This window comes from Herpailurus yagouaroundi, unplaced genomic scaffold, assembly GCF_014898765.1.
Source record: "Herpailurus yagouaroundi ecotype Mexico unplaced genomic scaffold, PumYag 166, whole genome shotgun sequence".
Classification (NCBI taxonomy): domain Eukaryota; kingdom Metazoa; phylum Chordata; class Mammalia; order Carnivora; family Felidae; genus Herpailurus; species Herpailurus yagouaroundi.
The window spans coordinates 27,623,074-27,637,369 of NW_024412407.1; the positions used below are offsets into that span (position 1 = coordinate 27,623,074).

The window sequence follows — 14,296 nt, forward strand, 5'->3', positions numbered from 1 at the left end:
GGGCACTTCCCCTGTGCTGTGGTGTATAACTGGAGTTGGTGGGCGGAGCCGCAGTCAGACCTGATGTCTGCCCCCAGCCCACCACTGTGTCCACAGTCAGACTGGTGTGTGCCTTCTCTTCCCCTCTCCTAGGGGCGGGATTCACTGTGGGGTGGGGTGGCCTGTCTGGGCTACTTGCACACTGCCAGGCTTGTGATGCTGGGGATCTGGCGTCTTAGCTGGGGTGGGTAGGCAAGGTGCACAGGGGCAGGAGGGGCCGGCTTAGCTTGCTTCTCCTTAGGTGATCCACTTCAGGAGGGGCCCTGTGGCAGCAGCAGGGAGTCAGATCCGCTGCCGGAAGTTTGGCTCCGCAGAAGCGCAAAGTTGGGTATTTGCGCGGAGCGAGCAAGTTCCCTGGCAGGAACTGGTTCTCTTTGGGATTTTGGCTGGGGGATGGGCGGGGGAGATGGCGCTGGCGAGCGCCTTTGTTCCCCACCAAACTGAGCTCTGTCGTCAGGGGGCTCAGCAGCTGTCCTTCCCTTTGTCCTCCAGCCTTCCCGCTTTCTGAGCAGAGCTGTTAACTTATGACCTCCCAGACGCTAAGTGGCGCTTGCTGTCAGAACACTGTCCGTCAGGCCCCTCCGCTTTTTGCAAGCCAGACTCGGGGGCTCTGCTTGGCCAGCGAGCCGCCCCTCCGCCCCGGCTCCCTCCCGCCAGTCCGTGGAGCGCGCACCGCCTCGCCGCCCTTCCTACCCTCTTCCGTGGGCCTCTCATCTGTGCCTGGCTCCGGCGACTCCGTTCTGCTAATCCTCTGGCGGTTTTCTGGGTTATTTAGGCAGGTGTAGGTGGAATCTAAGTGATCAGCAGGATGCGCGGTGAGCCCAGCGTCCTCCTACGCCGCCATCTTCCTATTTCTGCATTTTTTATTCTGTTCCTTAATCTTTGTGACTCTTTTTTATGTTAATACCAAACTGTTTTTATTACTATTACTTTGTAAAATAGTTTGAAATCAGGAAGTGTGATCTCTCCAGCTTTGCTCTTTCTCAAGATTGCTTTGGCTATTTTTTTGTGATTCCATACAAGTTTTAGAATCGTTTTCTATGTCTATGAAAATGCCACTGGAATCTGTATAGGGACTGCACTAAATCTGTAGATTACTTTGGGGAGTATGAACATTTTAGCAATAATAATTCTTCCAATGCATGGGTATGGAATAAATATCTTTCTATTTATTTATGGCCCATTTTGTCTTTAACAGTGTCTTATAGTTTTCAATGTAAAGATTCTCACATCCTTGGTTAAATTTATTCCTTAAGTATTCTATTCTTTTCATTCAATTATTGGATTTTCTTTTTTTCTTTTAATAGTTTGTTGTTACTGTATAGAAACAGAACTGATTTTTGTATACTGTTTTCCCATCCTTTAACTTTACTAAATTAATTTATTAGTTCTTGCCATATTTTGATGGAGTTCTTAGGGTTTTCTATATGTATCATGTCACCTACAAATAGAGATAATTTCACTTCTTCATTTCTGATTTGAATGCTTTTTATTTCTTTATCTCACCTAATAGCTCTGACTAGAATTTCTTGAATAAAAGTGGACAGGATGGACATTCTTATGTTGTTCCTGATCTTAAAGGAAAGCTCCCAGCTTCCCATCATTGAGTATGTTGTTAGCTATGGACTTGTCATAAATGGCCTTTGCTATGTTGTTAAATTTCTTCCATATGTAATTTGTTAAGAGTTTTTATCATGAACGGATGTTGAATTTTGTCAACAACATATATGCTTTCTCTGCATCTATTGAGATGATCATATGATTTTTATCCTTCAATTTGTTAATGTGATGTATCACATTGATTGGTTTATGTATGTAGAAACATTCTTGTATCCCTGGAATAAAACCCACTTGATCATGGCATATGATCTTTAGAATGTGTTGTTGAATTAATTTTACTAGTATTTTATTGATAACTTTTTGCATTTATATTCATCAGGGGTATTGTCCCATAGTTTTCTTGTAGTGGCTGCATCTGACTTTAGTATTAATATGATTCTGGCCTCATAAATGAGTTTGGGGATGTTTCTCCTCTTCAATTTTTGGAAGAATTTCAGAAGAATTGGTGTTAATTCTTCAGATGTTTGATAGAATTCACTAGTGAAACCAACTAATGCTGGGCTTTTCTTAGTTGGGAGGTTTGTGATTATGATTTAATCTCCTTGCCAGTAATTGATCTATTCAGATTTTCTATTTCTTCATGATTGATCTTGGTATGATATGTGTTCTAGAAATTTACTCATTTCTTCTAAGTTGTCCAATTTATTGTTGTATAATTAATAGTTTTGTCTTATGATCGTTCATATTTACGTGGTGTTGGTTGTAATATTTCCTCCTTAATTTATAATTTTATTTATCTAGTTTTACTCTCTTTGTGTTTTTCTATTTCCTTGATATGTAAAGTTAGGTTGTTCATTTGGGGTCTTTTTTTCTTCTTAATTTATGTGTTCATACTATAAACTTTCTTTTTAGAATTCCTTTTGTTGCATCCTAGAAATTTTGGTATGTTATGGTTCCATTTATTTGTGTCAGAATATTTTTTTATTCCCTTTTGATTTCTTCTATGATCCAGTGGTCATTTAGGAGTGTGTTGTTTAATTTCCATATATTTGTGAATTTTCCAGATTTCCTTCTTTTAATTGATTTCTAGTTTCCTATCATTGTGGTCAGAACAAATACTTGATATAATTTCTATTTTCTTGAATTTCTTGAAAATTGTTTTGTGGACTAACACATGATATATCCGAGAAAATGTTTGTGTGCTTTTTAAAAGAATGTGCATTCTGTTGCTATTGGATGGAATATGTTGGATTTGTATATGTCTTGTAGGTGTCTATTGTATCGTTCAAATCTGCTATTTCCTTATTGATTCTCATCTAGGTGATCTATCCATCGTTGATAGTATGGTATCAAAGCCTCTATTATTGTATTGCTGTTTATTTCACCTTTTAGTTATGTTAATATTTGTTTTATATACTTGGGTACTGCAATATTGGGTACATAAGTATTTACAATTGTTATATCTTCTTGATGAATGAATTTCGTTTGTGATTTGATAACTTTTTGTGGCAGTATGCCTTCACAACTTTAGCATAATCTTTTATGTATTACTATAGTTCTTTCCTTTGTATGAGGCTTACATTAAAGTATATTTATAGCATCCTATTTTATGTTAACAACTTGACTTTGATAGCATATGGAAAATATATTTGCATTTCTCCCCACTCACATTTTAGGTTAACATTAAAATTTACATCATTATTACATAGTGTATCTAATAATGTATTCTTCTAATTATGGTTATTTATTTTTTTTAACTTTAAAACTAGGGTTGTTAGTGAATTAATTATACACCATAATCATGATGTTAGAGAATTTGACTTTGACTGTGTATTTACCAGTACCAGTGAGCTTTACACATTCACATGTTTCTATAATGTTATTTATCATCATTTTATTCCAGTTTAAAGAATGTCCCTTAGCATTTCTTGTAATTCAGGTCTAGTAGTGATGCACTCCCTCAACTTTTGTTTGGGAAAATTTTTATCTTTCCTTCATTTCTGAAGGACAGATTTGCCAGGTATAGTATTCTTGGTTGAGAGTTTTGTCTTTCTATATGTTGAATATATTATCCCACTCTTCTGACCTGCAAAGTTTCTGTTAAGAAATCTGCTTATAGTCTTATGCGAATGCACATGAAGTGACAAATAATTTTTCTCTTGCTGTGTTCAAAATTCTCTCTTCATCTCTGACTTTTGTCAGTTTAATTACTACATGTTTTTGTGTACTTTAGTTTTGAATTCAAACTATTTGGGATTCTTGGCTGGGTTACACATTCAAATGAGGCTACCGGTGGGCGTTTTGATTGGGAAGGGCTGCTGACTGTGCTCTGCAGTTCAGTGAGACCACTGATAGATCTTTGCAATCATCTCTGGTTGGACAAGGTTGTAGGCTATATTCCCTGGCAGGATGATGCCACTGGTTGGACTTTACCACTGGTCAGAGCAATGGGCTGGGCTTGCAATTGCTCCTGGTCAGCTTGGGTCTCCGGCTGTGTTCTGTAATCAGAAAGGGCCACAAGGTGTGCCCTGAAGTTGGGTGGGCCATAGACTGGGCTTCATAATCAGGTAAGCTGCTGACTGTGCTCTGCTGTTGGACAAAGTTGCTGGCCAGAATCTCTAGAGGAGAGAGGCTTCTAGTTGTACCCCAGAATAGGGTGGTACTAGAAACTGCATCTTCTGGTTGGGCAGAATTGCTCTCCAGGTTCTCTCATCAGGTGAGGCTTTAGGTTTGTTCCATGATTTGACAAAGTCACTGGATAGGTTCCTTGCCTGATCAAGGTTTCAGGCTGTGTTCAGCAATTGGGTAAGGCCAAGGACTGGGCTCTGTTGCTGGGTGGTGCTGTAGTCTGGGCTCTGAGGCTTCCCAGGTTACTGTTCAGGCTCCTTGGTTATGTGGGGCCAGAGATTATGTTTAACAATGGGGCAGGGCTATTTGCTTGGCTTCCAGACTGAGCAGGCTGTAGGATGGACTCTATGACTCCCTAGGTTCTTTGGCCACGCTTTCTGGGTGGGTGGAACATGAGGCTATGCTCAGCAGTTAGGGAAGCCTGTGAATTTGCTTCCCTGCCCAGATGTGGCAGCTGAATGGGCTCCACAGCCAGTATAGTCTGTTGACTGTAAATAAAGCAGAACTGCCAACTGAGTTTCTTGGATAAAAGGAGCCATCATTCAGCTCTGTAGATCAGTAGAACTACTGGCTGGGATCTGTACTTGGATAGTGCTGCAAGTAAGGATACTGTCTATCAAGATCTGAGTGCTGGTTGTTGTAATCGCTGTCCCCCTTCTCTATCGAATCCCTAATAAGTGAAGCCTGCAGATTCTTCTAGTCATCCTCATGAAGTGAGACCTGAATGGGCCTCCTGGGTAACATCCCACAATGCTGAAGGTACTTGATGTCTACCTTGGCTCTCTTTTCCCACTGGAGAAATTGTAGACCCAAGGAGGTCTTCTCAGTGTGGTGTTGTGCTGACCTGGGGGATGCATAATTTGATCAGAGTCTAACTGTTCCTCTTACTCTTCCAATGTGGTCCTTCTAGGTCTTTGTGCTCCAGGAAGGTGCGTTAGCCTCATTCCCAGATTCTGGGATTTTCACAATGGTATCTTGTCTATAGATAGCTGCTAATTGGTCTTCTTATGAGGGAGATTCATCAAAAACAAACTGTGTTGCCATTTTGATAACGCATGGACACTCTTCATACTAGAAGAATGTCTTTATTTACTCAAGTAGTTAGATTTCTGAAGCTAAATGTAATTAATATCTGCATTATAAACTGAATTTATAGATTTTGATCTTCAAGCTTGCTTTCATAACATATGATCTCTTGTTAAATGCTACCATATGGATCAGCCACAGGGATTAAGTCATCTTCGTTTTTGAGTGCTAATAATACCTGGAAAAATACCTTCCATATGGTAGACACTCAATTAATACTTGTTTATCGGCTATTTTTTTATCTGAAATAAATCATTGTTAAAGTGGCTATGTGATCACCAAAGCAGGTATATTTTATGCCAGAGATATAGTATTGAGGCCACACATTGATGGTTGGAAGATTTCTGTTTCTGTTTTGGGAAGGAGAGGAAATATAATTTTGGATTAAGATGAAAAGAAGAAAAAGAAAATGATCTTTCAATAGCCATGAATTATTTTAAATTATTTCAGAATGCAACAAGATTTATATATGGAAAACGCCATTCTTGCTGACTGTAATAGGGATTGCAATTGTCCAACTAAAACATGGGATCCTGTGTGTGGAAACAATGGTGTTTCATATATGTCAGCTTGTCTTGCTGGTTGTGAGACATCCGTTGGAGCAGGAATAAACATGGTAACACATTCTGTTGGCTTTCTTTTTCCCACAAAACTTTGTTTTTATGTATTGCACTAGAACATTCCCACATGAACTGGGGCCACATTTGATAAAAGTAAAAGTAAAATTTTTCTGTATGTTCACTTGATTTACCTTTTATTTCATAAATCTTATTTTAAACCTCTGACCACTGATCTTATTTTTAATCAAAAAAAATTTTTGAGTATAGCAGACATCGATCACTGAAATTTAATTTCATAGCTGTTGGCATTATTACTCAGGTAATTTGTTTTAAAAATACTCTGGATTGAAATATTTTTATCATGGAGATAAAGTTGGTGGTTTTGATATCAATTATTTACCTAATCGCTTTTTTTTCCCTTTTTTCCCCCGTATGTATGCTTGCATGTGCTTTCTGTGTTTTTCACATTCTGACAGCTCTTTTAAGAAAATGTAACTAGGTTTTGTTTTGTTTGCCTAAAAACATATTACAACATTTAAATGTTGGTTGGTTATAAAGTAAAATATAACTTTTAATTCCAACTAAAACCTGGAAACATAAAAAGTTTAAAAGGACTTACTTTACTCTGTTTTTGAAATAAACTGTATTTTTGAAACAAAGTTTTATTAGTAAGTATCTAAATATTTTAACTGACTTCCAAAACAATTTTGTTTGTCATACTTCATTTTGTAACAAAAGAATATGTGTTTTTAAAAGGCTTGTCTTTAAGGTAGCTGAGTTACTGCAAATTTACTCTATTTATTTAGAAATAAATACCATTTTTCTAAAACCATCATTCAGTAGTTTGTTTTGCTATAATCCTGAGAGGCACCACAAAGGAGATGAGAATAAAAGAGAATAAATGGTCTCTGCCTTGATCCAGTTGCCTATGTACAAAATATTTGTGATTTGTGTTCAAAATTTTACTTTCTTTAAATAGGATAATATTATTTTCTGATAGGTATTCCAAAATTGTAGCTGCATTCAAACATCAGGAAATTCATCTGCAGTTCTTGGGCTGTGTGACAAAGGACATGACTGTTCCATGATGCTCCAGTACTTTTTAATCTTGTCAGCAGTTGGCAGTTTCATTTATTCTTTATCTGCCATACCTGGATATATGGTTCTCCTAAGGTACAGAAAATATTTTCTTTATTTATATTCCTTTTGGATTCTTTATTAAAGAGCCTTTTTCGGGGCGCCTGGGTAGCGCAGTCGGTTGAGCGTCCGGCTTCAGCCAGGTCACGATCTCGCGGTCCGGGAGTTCGAGCCCCGCGTCGGGCTCTGGGCTGATGGCTCAGAGCCTGGAGCCTGTTTCCGATTCTGTGTCTCCCTCTCTCTCTGCCCCTCCCCCGTTCATGCTCTGTCTCTCTCTGTCCCAAAAATAAATAAACGTTGAAAAAAAAATTAAAAAAAAAAAAGAGCCTTTTTCTAAGAAATCCCCCTGGAGCCCACATTATCTAAGAATCCTGTGCTCATATATATCATTTATTAAGAGTTTAACACTAGGCATTGTCAGATTTTACAAAATTTTAAAAGTATAGGAATATAAATATTCATATTTTGCCATTTTCCTCCCTATCTTTCCTTCTTTATATTTTGCAGTTAAATTAGTGACCCTCTCATTGTTTCACACAAGAGGAGACACATTTATATTTTAGTGTAAACCATATGAAATGGTCATTTTGATGGGTAAAGAGTGGTTGCCTTGCAGTCATTTCAGATGGTTCAAACTACTGGGCAGCAGAGTGCAAAGCTGTCAGAGCCTGTGTCACCAATTCCTATCTACAGGGACTTAAACAGGTCCCTCGATTTATTTGAGCTTCATTTTATTATTTTTTTAACGTTTATTTATTTTTGAGACAGAGAGAGACAGAGCATGAACAGGGGAGGGTCAGAGAGAGAGGGAGACACAGAATCTGAAACAGGCTCCAGGCTCTGAGCTGTCAGCACAGAGCCCGACGCGAGGCTCGAACTCACAGACCGAGAGATCATGACCTGAGCCGAAGTCGGCCGCTTAACTGACTGAGCCACCCAGGCGCCCCTTGAGCTTCATTTTAAATAAACAATAGGCATAATAATAAATGCTTGAGTCTTTTACAAAGCTATTGTTAGATACAAATGATGAAGGGCTTTGCAACACTAGGAAATTGTAGAGCTAAAATTCAGACTTAGGTGTGGCATACATGTGTTCTTGTTATTCCAACATTCTTCATGTCTAGTAAACGATTGTAAACATCCCTAGTAAATAAAATTTGCATTTCTCCCTTTTCTTCATCATATTTCATTGGAACTTAGAAGCAGAGTTAAGTTCATTGTGATTCTCAGTTCACAGCACATTATCCTCATTGGCTGGGATAAGTTTTCACTCTTTCTTGATTTTGCTTTTTTCATTCTATTTTTCACCTCCTCTCACCATAGCCACCCATATTAATATGATAGCTACACGAACTTAAATATGTATTTTCTTTTGTAAAATACTAACATCTTTTTGTGAGTATGTGTTCCTATATTCACATGTGTGGTATTGTGCTTTAAATCTTGCTTTGGTTCATAAGACTCACGAGTACATACATTCACCAAATACTGCTTAGTATGTATGTGTATGAGTTCTCACACCTTCCCCACTTGAGAGTTCCTGCCTTCTTACAGCCTCACTAACACTTGACATTATCTAACATTCTGACTTAGACTAGTCCAATGACTGTAAAATGGTAGTTCACTGATGTTTCAATATGTGATTTCCTGATCCAGTGTGTTTAGGCATCTTCAAAATTTATTTTTTAGCTATTTAGGCTTCTGATTCAAGATGCTTATTGATTTTCTTTGCTCATTTTCAATTATATGTCATATATTTTTCTTGGTGATTTTGCTGATTATTGTCTAAATTATAAATGTTAATGTAATATTGCTTACATGATACAATTATCTCCTAGTCTCTCATCTTTCTTTTAATTTCTCCATACTCTCTTTTATGAAATTAAATCCTAAATATTGTTGTACTGAAATCTTACAATTTTCTTCCCTTAGGGTTTGTGTGTTGGGGAGTCACATTTTAAAAATGTTTTTATGTTCCTAATCTATACAAATATTCACCTAAATTTTATCCTAATAGCTTTATAACTTTACCTTTTACATATGGTCTTGTGGTTTTTGTTTTTTTTTTTTAACATTTATTTATTTTTGAGAGACAGAGACAGAGCATGAGCAGGGAGGGGCAGAGAGAGAGGGGGAGAGAGAGAATCCTAAGCAGGCTCCGTGCTGTCAGCACAGAGCTCAACATGGCACTTGAATTCACGAATCGTGAAATCGTTGCCTGAGCCAAAGTCAAGAGTTGGACGCTTAACCAACTGAGCCACCCAGGTGCCCCTGTCTCTTCACTTCTAAACCTTACACATCTTAGGCTTTTAAATTTTTCTTAAACCATCAACGTGGACCTCCAAAGCTATGTGAAATGATAGTGATAATAGCGAGTATGCTTGTACTTTTCTAATCTTAATGGAAAACATACACATTTTTCCATGATGATATTTGCTGTAGGTTTTTCAGTATATAGTTTTCATGTAGTTTCTAAGTTTTTAATAATGAAATAGGTATTAAATGTTATTAGATGTATTTTTCTGCATCTATGATTCTATAATTTTTCTACTCAGTATTTTTGGTGTAGTAAAATAAAATGGTAGATATTTTCATGTTGAACTGTTTGCATGGATGAAAAAAACTATACTTAATTATATTTGTATATATGATTTGCTTTGTTTAAATAATACTTTATTTAAAACTGTTACATCTATGTTGATAAATAAAATAGACATATTACTTTTTATTCTTTTTTTGTTTTGGAATCATCATAGGCCCCACAAAATGAATTAATAAATTTTCTATTTTTTAATTTCTGGCACTACTTACATTAAATATTTGTTGAAAGCTATATAAATCCATCTGTGAAAGTATTTATACTTTGGTCTTGTTGGGACAGTGATACTATTTATTATTTTCATTTATTTAGTATTAGTGCATATTCATATTTTCAATTTCTACTTAAACCTGTTGTATGTAGGAGTTTATAATATTCCTTATCTGATATTCTCTGATGTATCTGAAAGGATTTCTCTTTTCTTCTTACGTATTTTTTTTATTTGCCTCCTCTTTACTTTTTCTTGATCATGGTTGTCAGAGGCTTGTCTATTTTATTTTTCTCTTTTTAAAGAATGAGTTTTGGTTTTGTTAATCTTTATTTCATGTAATCCTGCTCTTCTTGATTTTTTTTTCTTTTAGTCTTGCTCTGTTTTTCCTTATCCAACTGTTTCAGTTTAATACTTAGATCATTTGTTCATTCTGACTACTGTACATAAATCTATACATTTCTTTCCAAATATTGATTTAGCAATGCCTCAACTAGTATTGTCTGTGGAGTTTATTTCTATTTTGTAGTGATTTGCCCCACCAGACCAAAGATTATTTATTAATGTGTTATATAATTTCCATATCTTTAAGAACTTTCTATAGGTATAATTTATTAATATTATTCTATTTTTATGTTCAGACAACTTAATCTGAAAGATTACAGGTTGGGGAGATGGAATATCAACGTTGTATTTGGGGTCTAGTGCATTTTTTTTTAGTATTTCATGTCTTTTTGAAAAGAATGTGTAACTGAATTTTGGGTATATAGTTCCATATCTCTTGGATTGAAGTAAAGCATTGTGTTATCTAAATTTTGTAAATGTATTCTTGTTTTTGTCTGCATTAATTCATCAGTTTTTCAGAGATGTTCAAATCTATAAATATTGCTGGTATATTTCTCCCTATAAACCTCTCAGTTTTTTAATTCATATATTTGGAGGCTATATTATATGATGAAAATGTGTCTTTGATCATTATATTTCTATTGTTAGCATCACTTAATTTTCTTTATCTTTTAGTTATTTCTTTTAGGGAATTGTATTTTGTTTTTCATTAAAATGGAAGTTCTAGCTTTCTTTCGGTTCGTTGTTACTTGTTATATCTTTTCCCTTTCCTTTATTTTCAATCTTCAGTCTTTCATTTTGCTTCATAGACAATTTGCTAGGTATCATTTTATAATCTGAGATAGGTACATTTAGCTCATTTATATTTATTTATTTATTTTTAAAAGTTTATTTATTTTGAGAGAGAGAGAAAAAGAGAGAGAGAGAGAGAGAGAGAGAGAGAGAGAGAGAGAGAGAGAGAATAAGCGGGGGAGAGAGGGAGAGACAGAGAATCCCAAGCAGGCTCTGCATTGACAGCACAGATCCCAATGCAGGGCTCAAACTTATGAACTGTGAAATCAAAGCATGAGCCTAAAGCAAGAGTTGGACACAACTACTCAGCAACCCAGGCACCCCTCACTTAGATTTCTTGTAATTACTGTGATAAGACTCTTTTTGCTATTTTATTTAATATACTCTATTTATTTGACTTTCTTTTTACTTCTTTTTTTTCTTTTTCTTTTTTTTCTTTCCATTGTTCAGTGGTACCCCTTTATCTGCAAGGGACATATTTTAAGATCCCTAGCAGATTTCTGAAGCCATGGATAGTAACAAACCCTAAATATTTGATATTTTTTCCTAAAGATACATAACTGTGATAAAGTTTAATTTATAAATTAGGCACAGTAGAGATTAAGAACAATAATTAATAATAAAATAGGACAATTATAACAATATACTATAATGAAAGTTAAGTGCATCTGGTCTCTATCAACATATCACATTGTGCTGTACTCACCCTTTTTCTCCTTGAGATGATGTGAGATGATAAAATGACTACATGATGAGATGAAATGAGGTGAATGATGGAGCTCTTGTGATATACAGACTGTAGCATTCAGCTGCTATTGATCTGATATGTCAGAAGGAGAAATATCTGCTTCCACACCACAGTTCAATGTGGGTAACTGAAACTGTGCAAAGTGAAACCACAGATAAGAGGAAACTATGGTATATATTGGATTTTCTTCTGCTACTTTGATTATTGAAATGGTCAGACTGATTATTGATATTCTTAATTATACTTATGTTTCGCTCATCAATTTTAAAACTTTTCAGTATTAATATCTACCTCCTAATAAAACAAGTACTTAATCATGCTCTCTTCATGTCCCTCCTCTCTTTCCCCACCTCTTTCCAGGGTCATATTGTAGAATTGAATACCTGGATTTTTGTTAATATGCTTGTGTTGTCTCTATTTTTGCGGGATCTCCCTGGATTTCCTACCACGATGACAAAGGGATGCAACATCATTGTTATTCTGCAAATTTAAAGAAAAATTTGAATTTCTCTCAGCATTTTCCCATGATGTGCATGCTAACTTTTATGATTCCTAGATTCTAGAAATTGTTATTATCAATGCCAATCAATGATAGAGTTTGTAGAATAGTTTAAACTGTTTCAACAGTTTAAATAATAACAGTTTAAATTAGTATTTCACATTTCTGTGAGATCATTAAGAAGTATATTAGATATAGAGAGGAAAGAAAAATTCTTCAGTAAAACTTAAATGCCTTATTTTCTGTATTAAATGGAAACCATGGGACCTAGAGGGTCATGCTGAGTCTCTTGGCTTCTCTTACTTCCTTCCGAGTAAAATCATTGATGTTGTCTAAATAACCTATGTGTCAGGTAGATAATGTCTAGATCAATCTATAAGGTTTCTGAAAATTCAGTAAAACATTTATGTTAAGAAAATGCCAATAAGATGACATTTTTGCTAAAAATGTATGCTTTTGTGAAGAAAGCTACTTTTATTTTCTCAGCTTTGAGTTAGTCAGGGAAGAAAAGGGAATACAGTAGAACTCTCAACGTGAATTCTTTGACGAGCTAGCCATGGTGATGCTGGAGTGAGTGGGACACATGAAAGTCCATTGCAGAATTATAGTCTCTATTTCTGCTATAGGAATTTCAGGCAACAGTGCAAAAGAGTGGGGATTTTGGAGAGAATGGAGAGATCTTTGTGACTCTTGAAATGATACCAAATCACTTAAAATATGTTTGCCTTGGATTTCTTCATCACATTCCTTTGAAAATTTCTATCCTTGTTTTCTTTCTGCCTTTCATTTATTTATATAATTCTTGGCTTTTCTGTATTTTGTTAATACAAATAATTTAAATACAGCTAGGGTTGCATTATTCTTGTTTTAGGCTGAAGGTTTAATCAAGAACTACTGCTTCAATAAATGGATACTGGGGTAGAAACTGATATGAAATATTTTCTTCTTTGATAATTTTCTGATAATAATGAGCAAAAAAATGACAGGTAAAATGCCAAGAATCAAAAGTAGGGCTCGTGTGTAGACTACAAACTGATAATCAGGCCTTGGATAACCAAGATCTGAGCATGCAAAAAAAATGTTCTAGCGCCCAGTGTGTTACCAGCATTTACAAACAACTTTTTAAAGAAACTACAACAGCGTTTAAATCTCTATTTTCATTTTATTTATGAATTTACTTATTTTTCAGGTGTATCAAGCCTGAAGAGAAGTCTCTTGGTGTGGGGTTACATACATTTTGCACAAGAGTATTTGGTAAAAATTGTTATTTTTTTCCAGCATCATATCAGACCACTATTAACTACCAAGTAAATGAAATCATTCTCTCCAAGTCTAGCAAATATCCCTTCTGTTTGCAGCACTTAGTAATTTGTATGAGAATAAGGTACAAGAAGAAATGGAGAATTTCCCCTTTTTCTTGAAAAAGACCTATATGAACTTAATTTTGCTTTTCAGCTGTTAGAAGATTTGAAAAGCAAATGAACAAAAAATACTTTGTTAAAGTAAAATGTATACATGATTGGTACAAAAAATTGCGCAAAAAATATAGAGTCATTAATTCAATGATTTTCAATATCAGTGATTTTTATGTTGCATTTATCCATCACATTACTTATCCTTTATAACTTAGAAATGTTATAGTAAAAGTAACAACTTCTGATATGTAAAAATAAAATGTAAAGCATTCTATTCGTACTTTATTCTACAAATAGAGAAAACGGAAATGTTTACAAACAAAATAATGTACCTTAATTCTTACCTTGTTGATTTTTTTTTCCTCCCCTCTTTAACTGTAGCTGGAATTCCTGCACCTATATATTTTGGAGCTTTAGTGGATTCCACATGTTTACACTGGGGAACTTTGAAATGTGGTGAGTCAGGAGCATGCAGGATATATGATTCAGCCAATTTCAGGTAAATATAATAATCTTTTTTTAAAAAATTGCTTTCTAAGCACAGACTGTACATAAAATGACAACATTCATGTATAACACTTTCTTTTTCAGTTACTAGACTACTTTTGGCTGTGCTTCCAGAACATATGCTAATATTACATCTCTATTCCTTATTTATATACCAGAATTTTATTTCCTCA

The 14,296-nt window shown here is 35.3% G+C and overlaps 1 protein-coding gene across 11 annotated transcripts in view; it reads left to right on the forward strand.

Annotated features, from left to right (window-relative positions):
* The window catches only part of SLCO1A2 (solute carrier organic anion transporter family member 1A2), a 132,275-nt gene that overhangs the window by 104,223 nt on the left and 13,756 nt on the right, over positions 1–14,296 (forward strand). For 8 of the 11 annotated variants that reach the window (XM_040488723.1, XM_040488729.1, XM_040488728.1 and 5 more), the window contains 4 exons: positions 5,764–5,929; positions 6,874–7,046; positions 13,391–13,455; positions 13,998–14,115. In XM_040488723.1, the coding sequence (XP_040344657.1) occupies positions 5,764–5,929; positions 6,874–7,046; positions 13,391–13,455; positions 13,998–14,115 (522 nt within the window). The remainder of the gene's footprint in view (positions 1–5,763; positions 5,930–6,873; positions 7,047–13,390; positions 13,456–13,997; positions 14,116–14,296) is intronic. The other 3 variants (XM_040488731.1, XM_040488733.1, XM_040488734.1) reach the window with 1 other exon arrangement.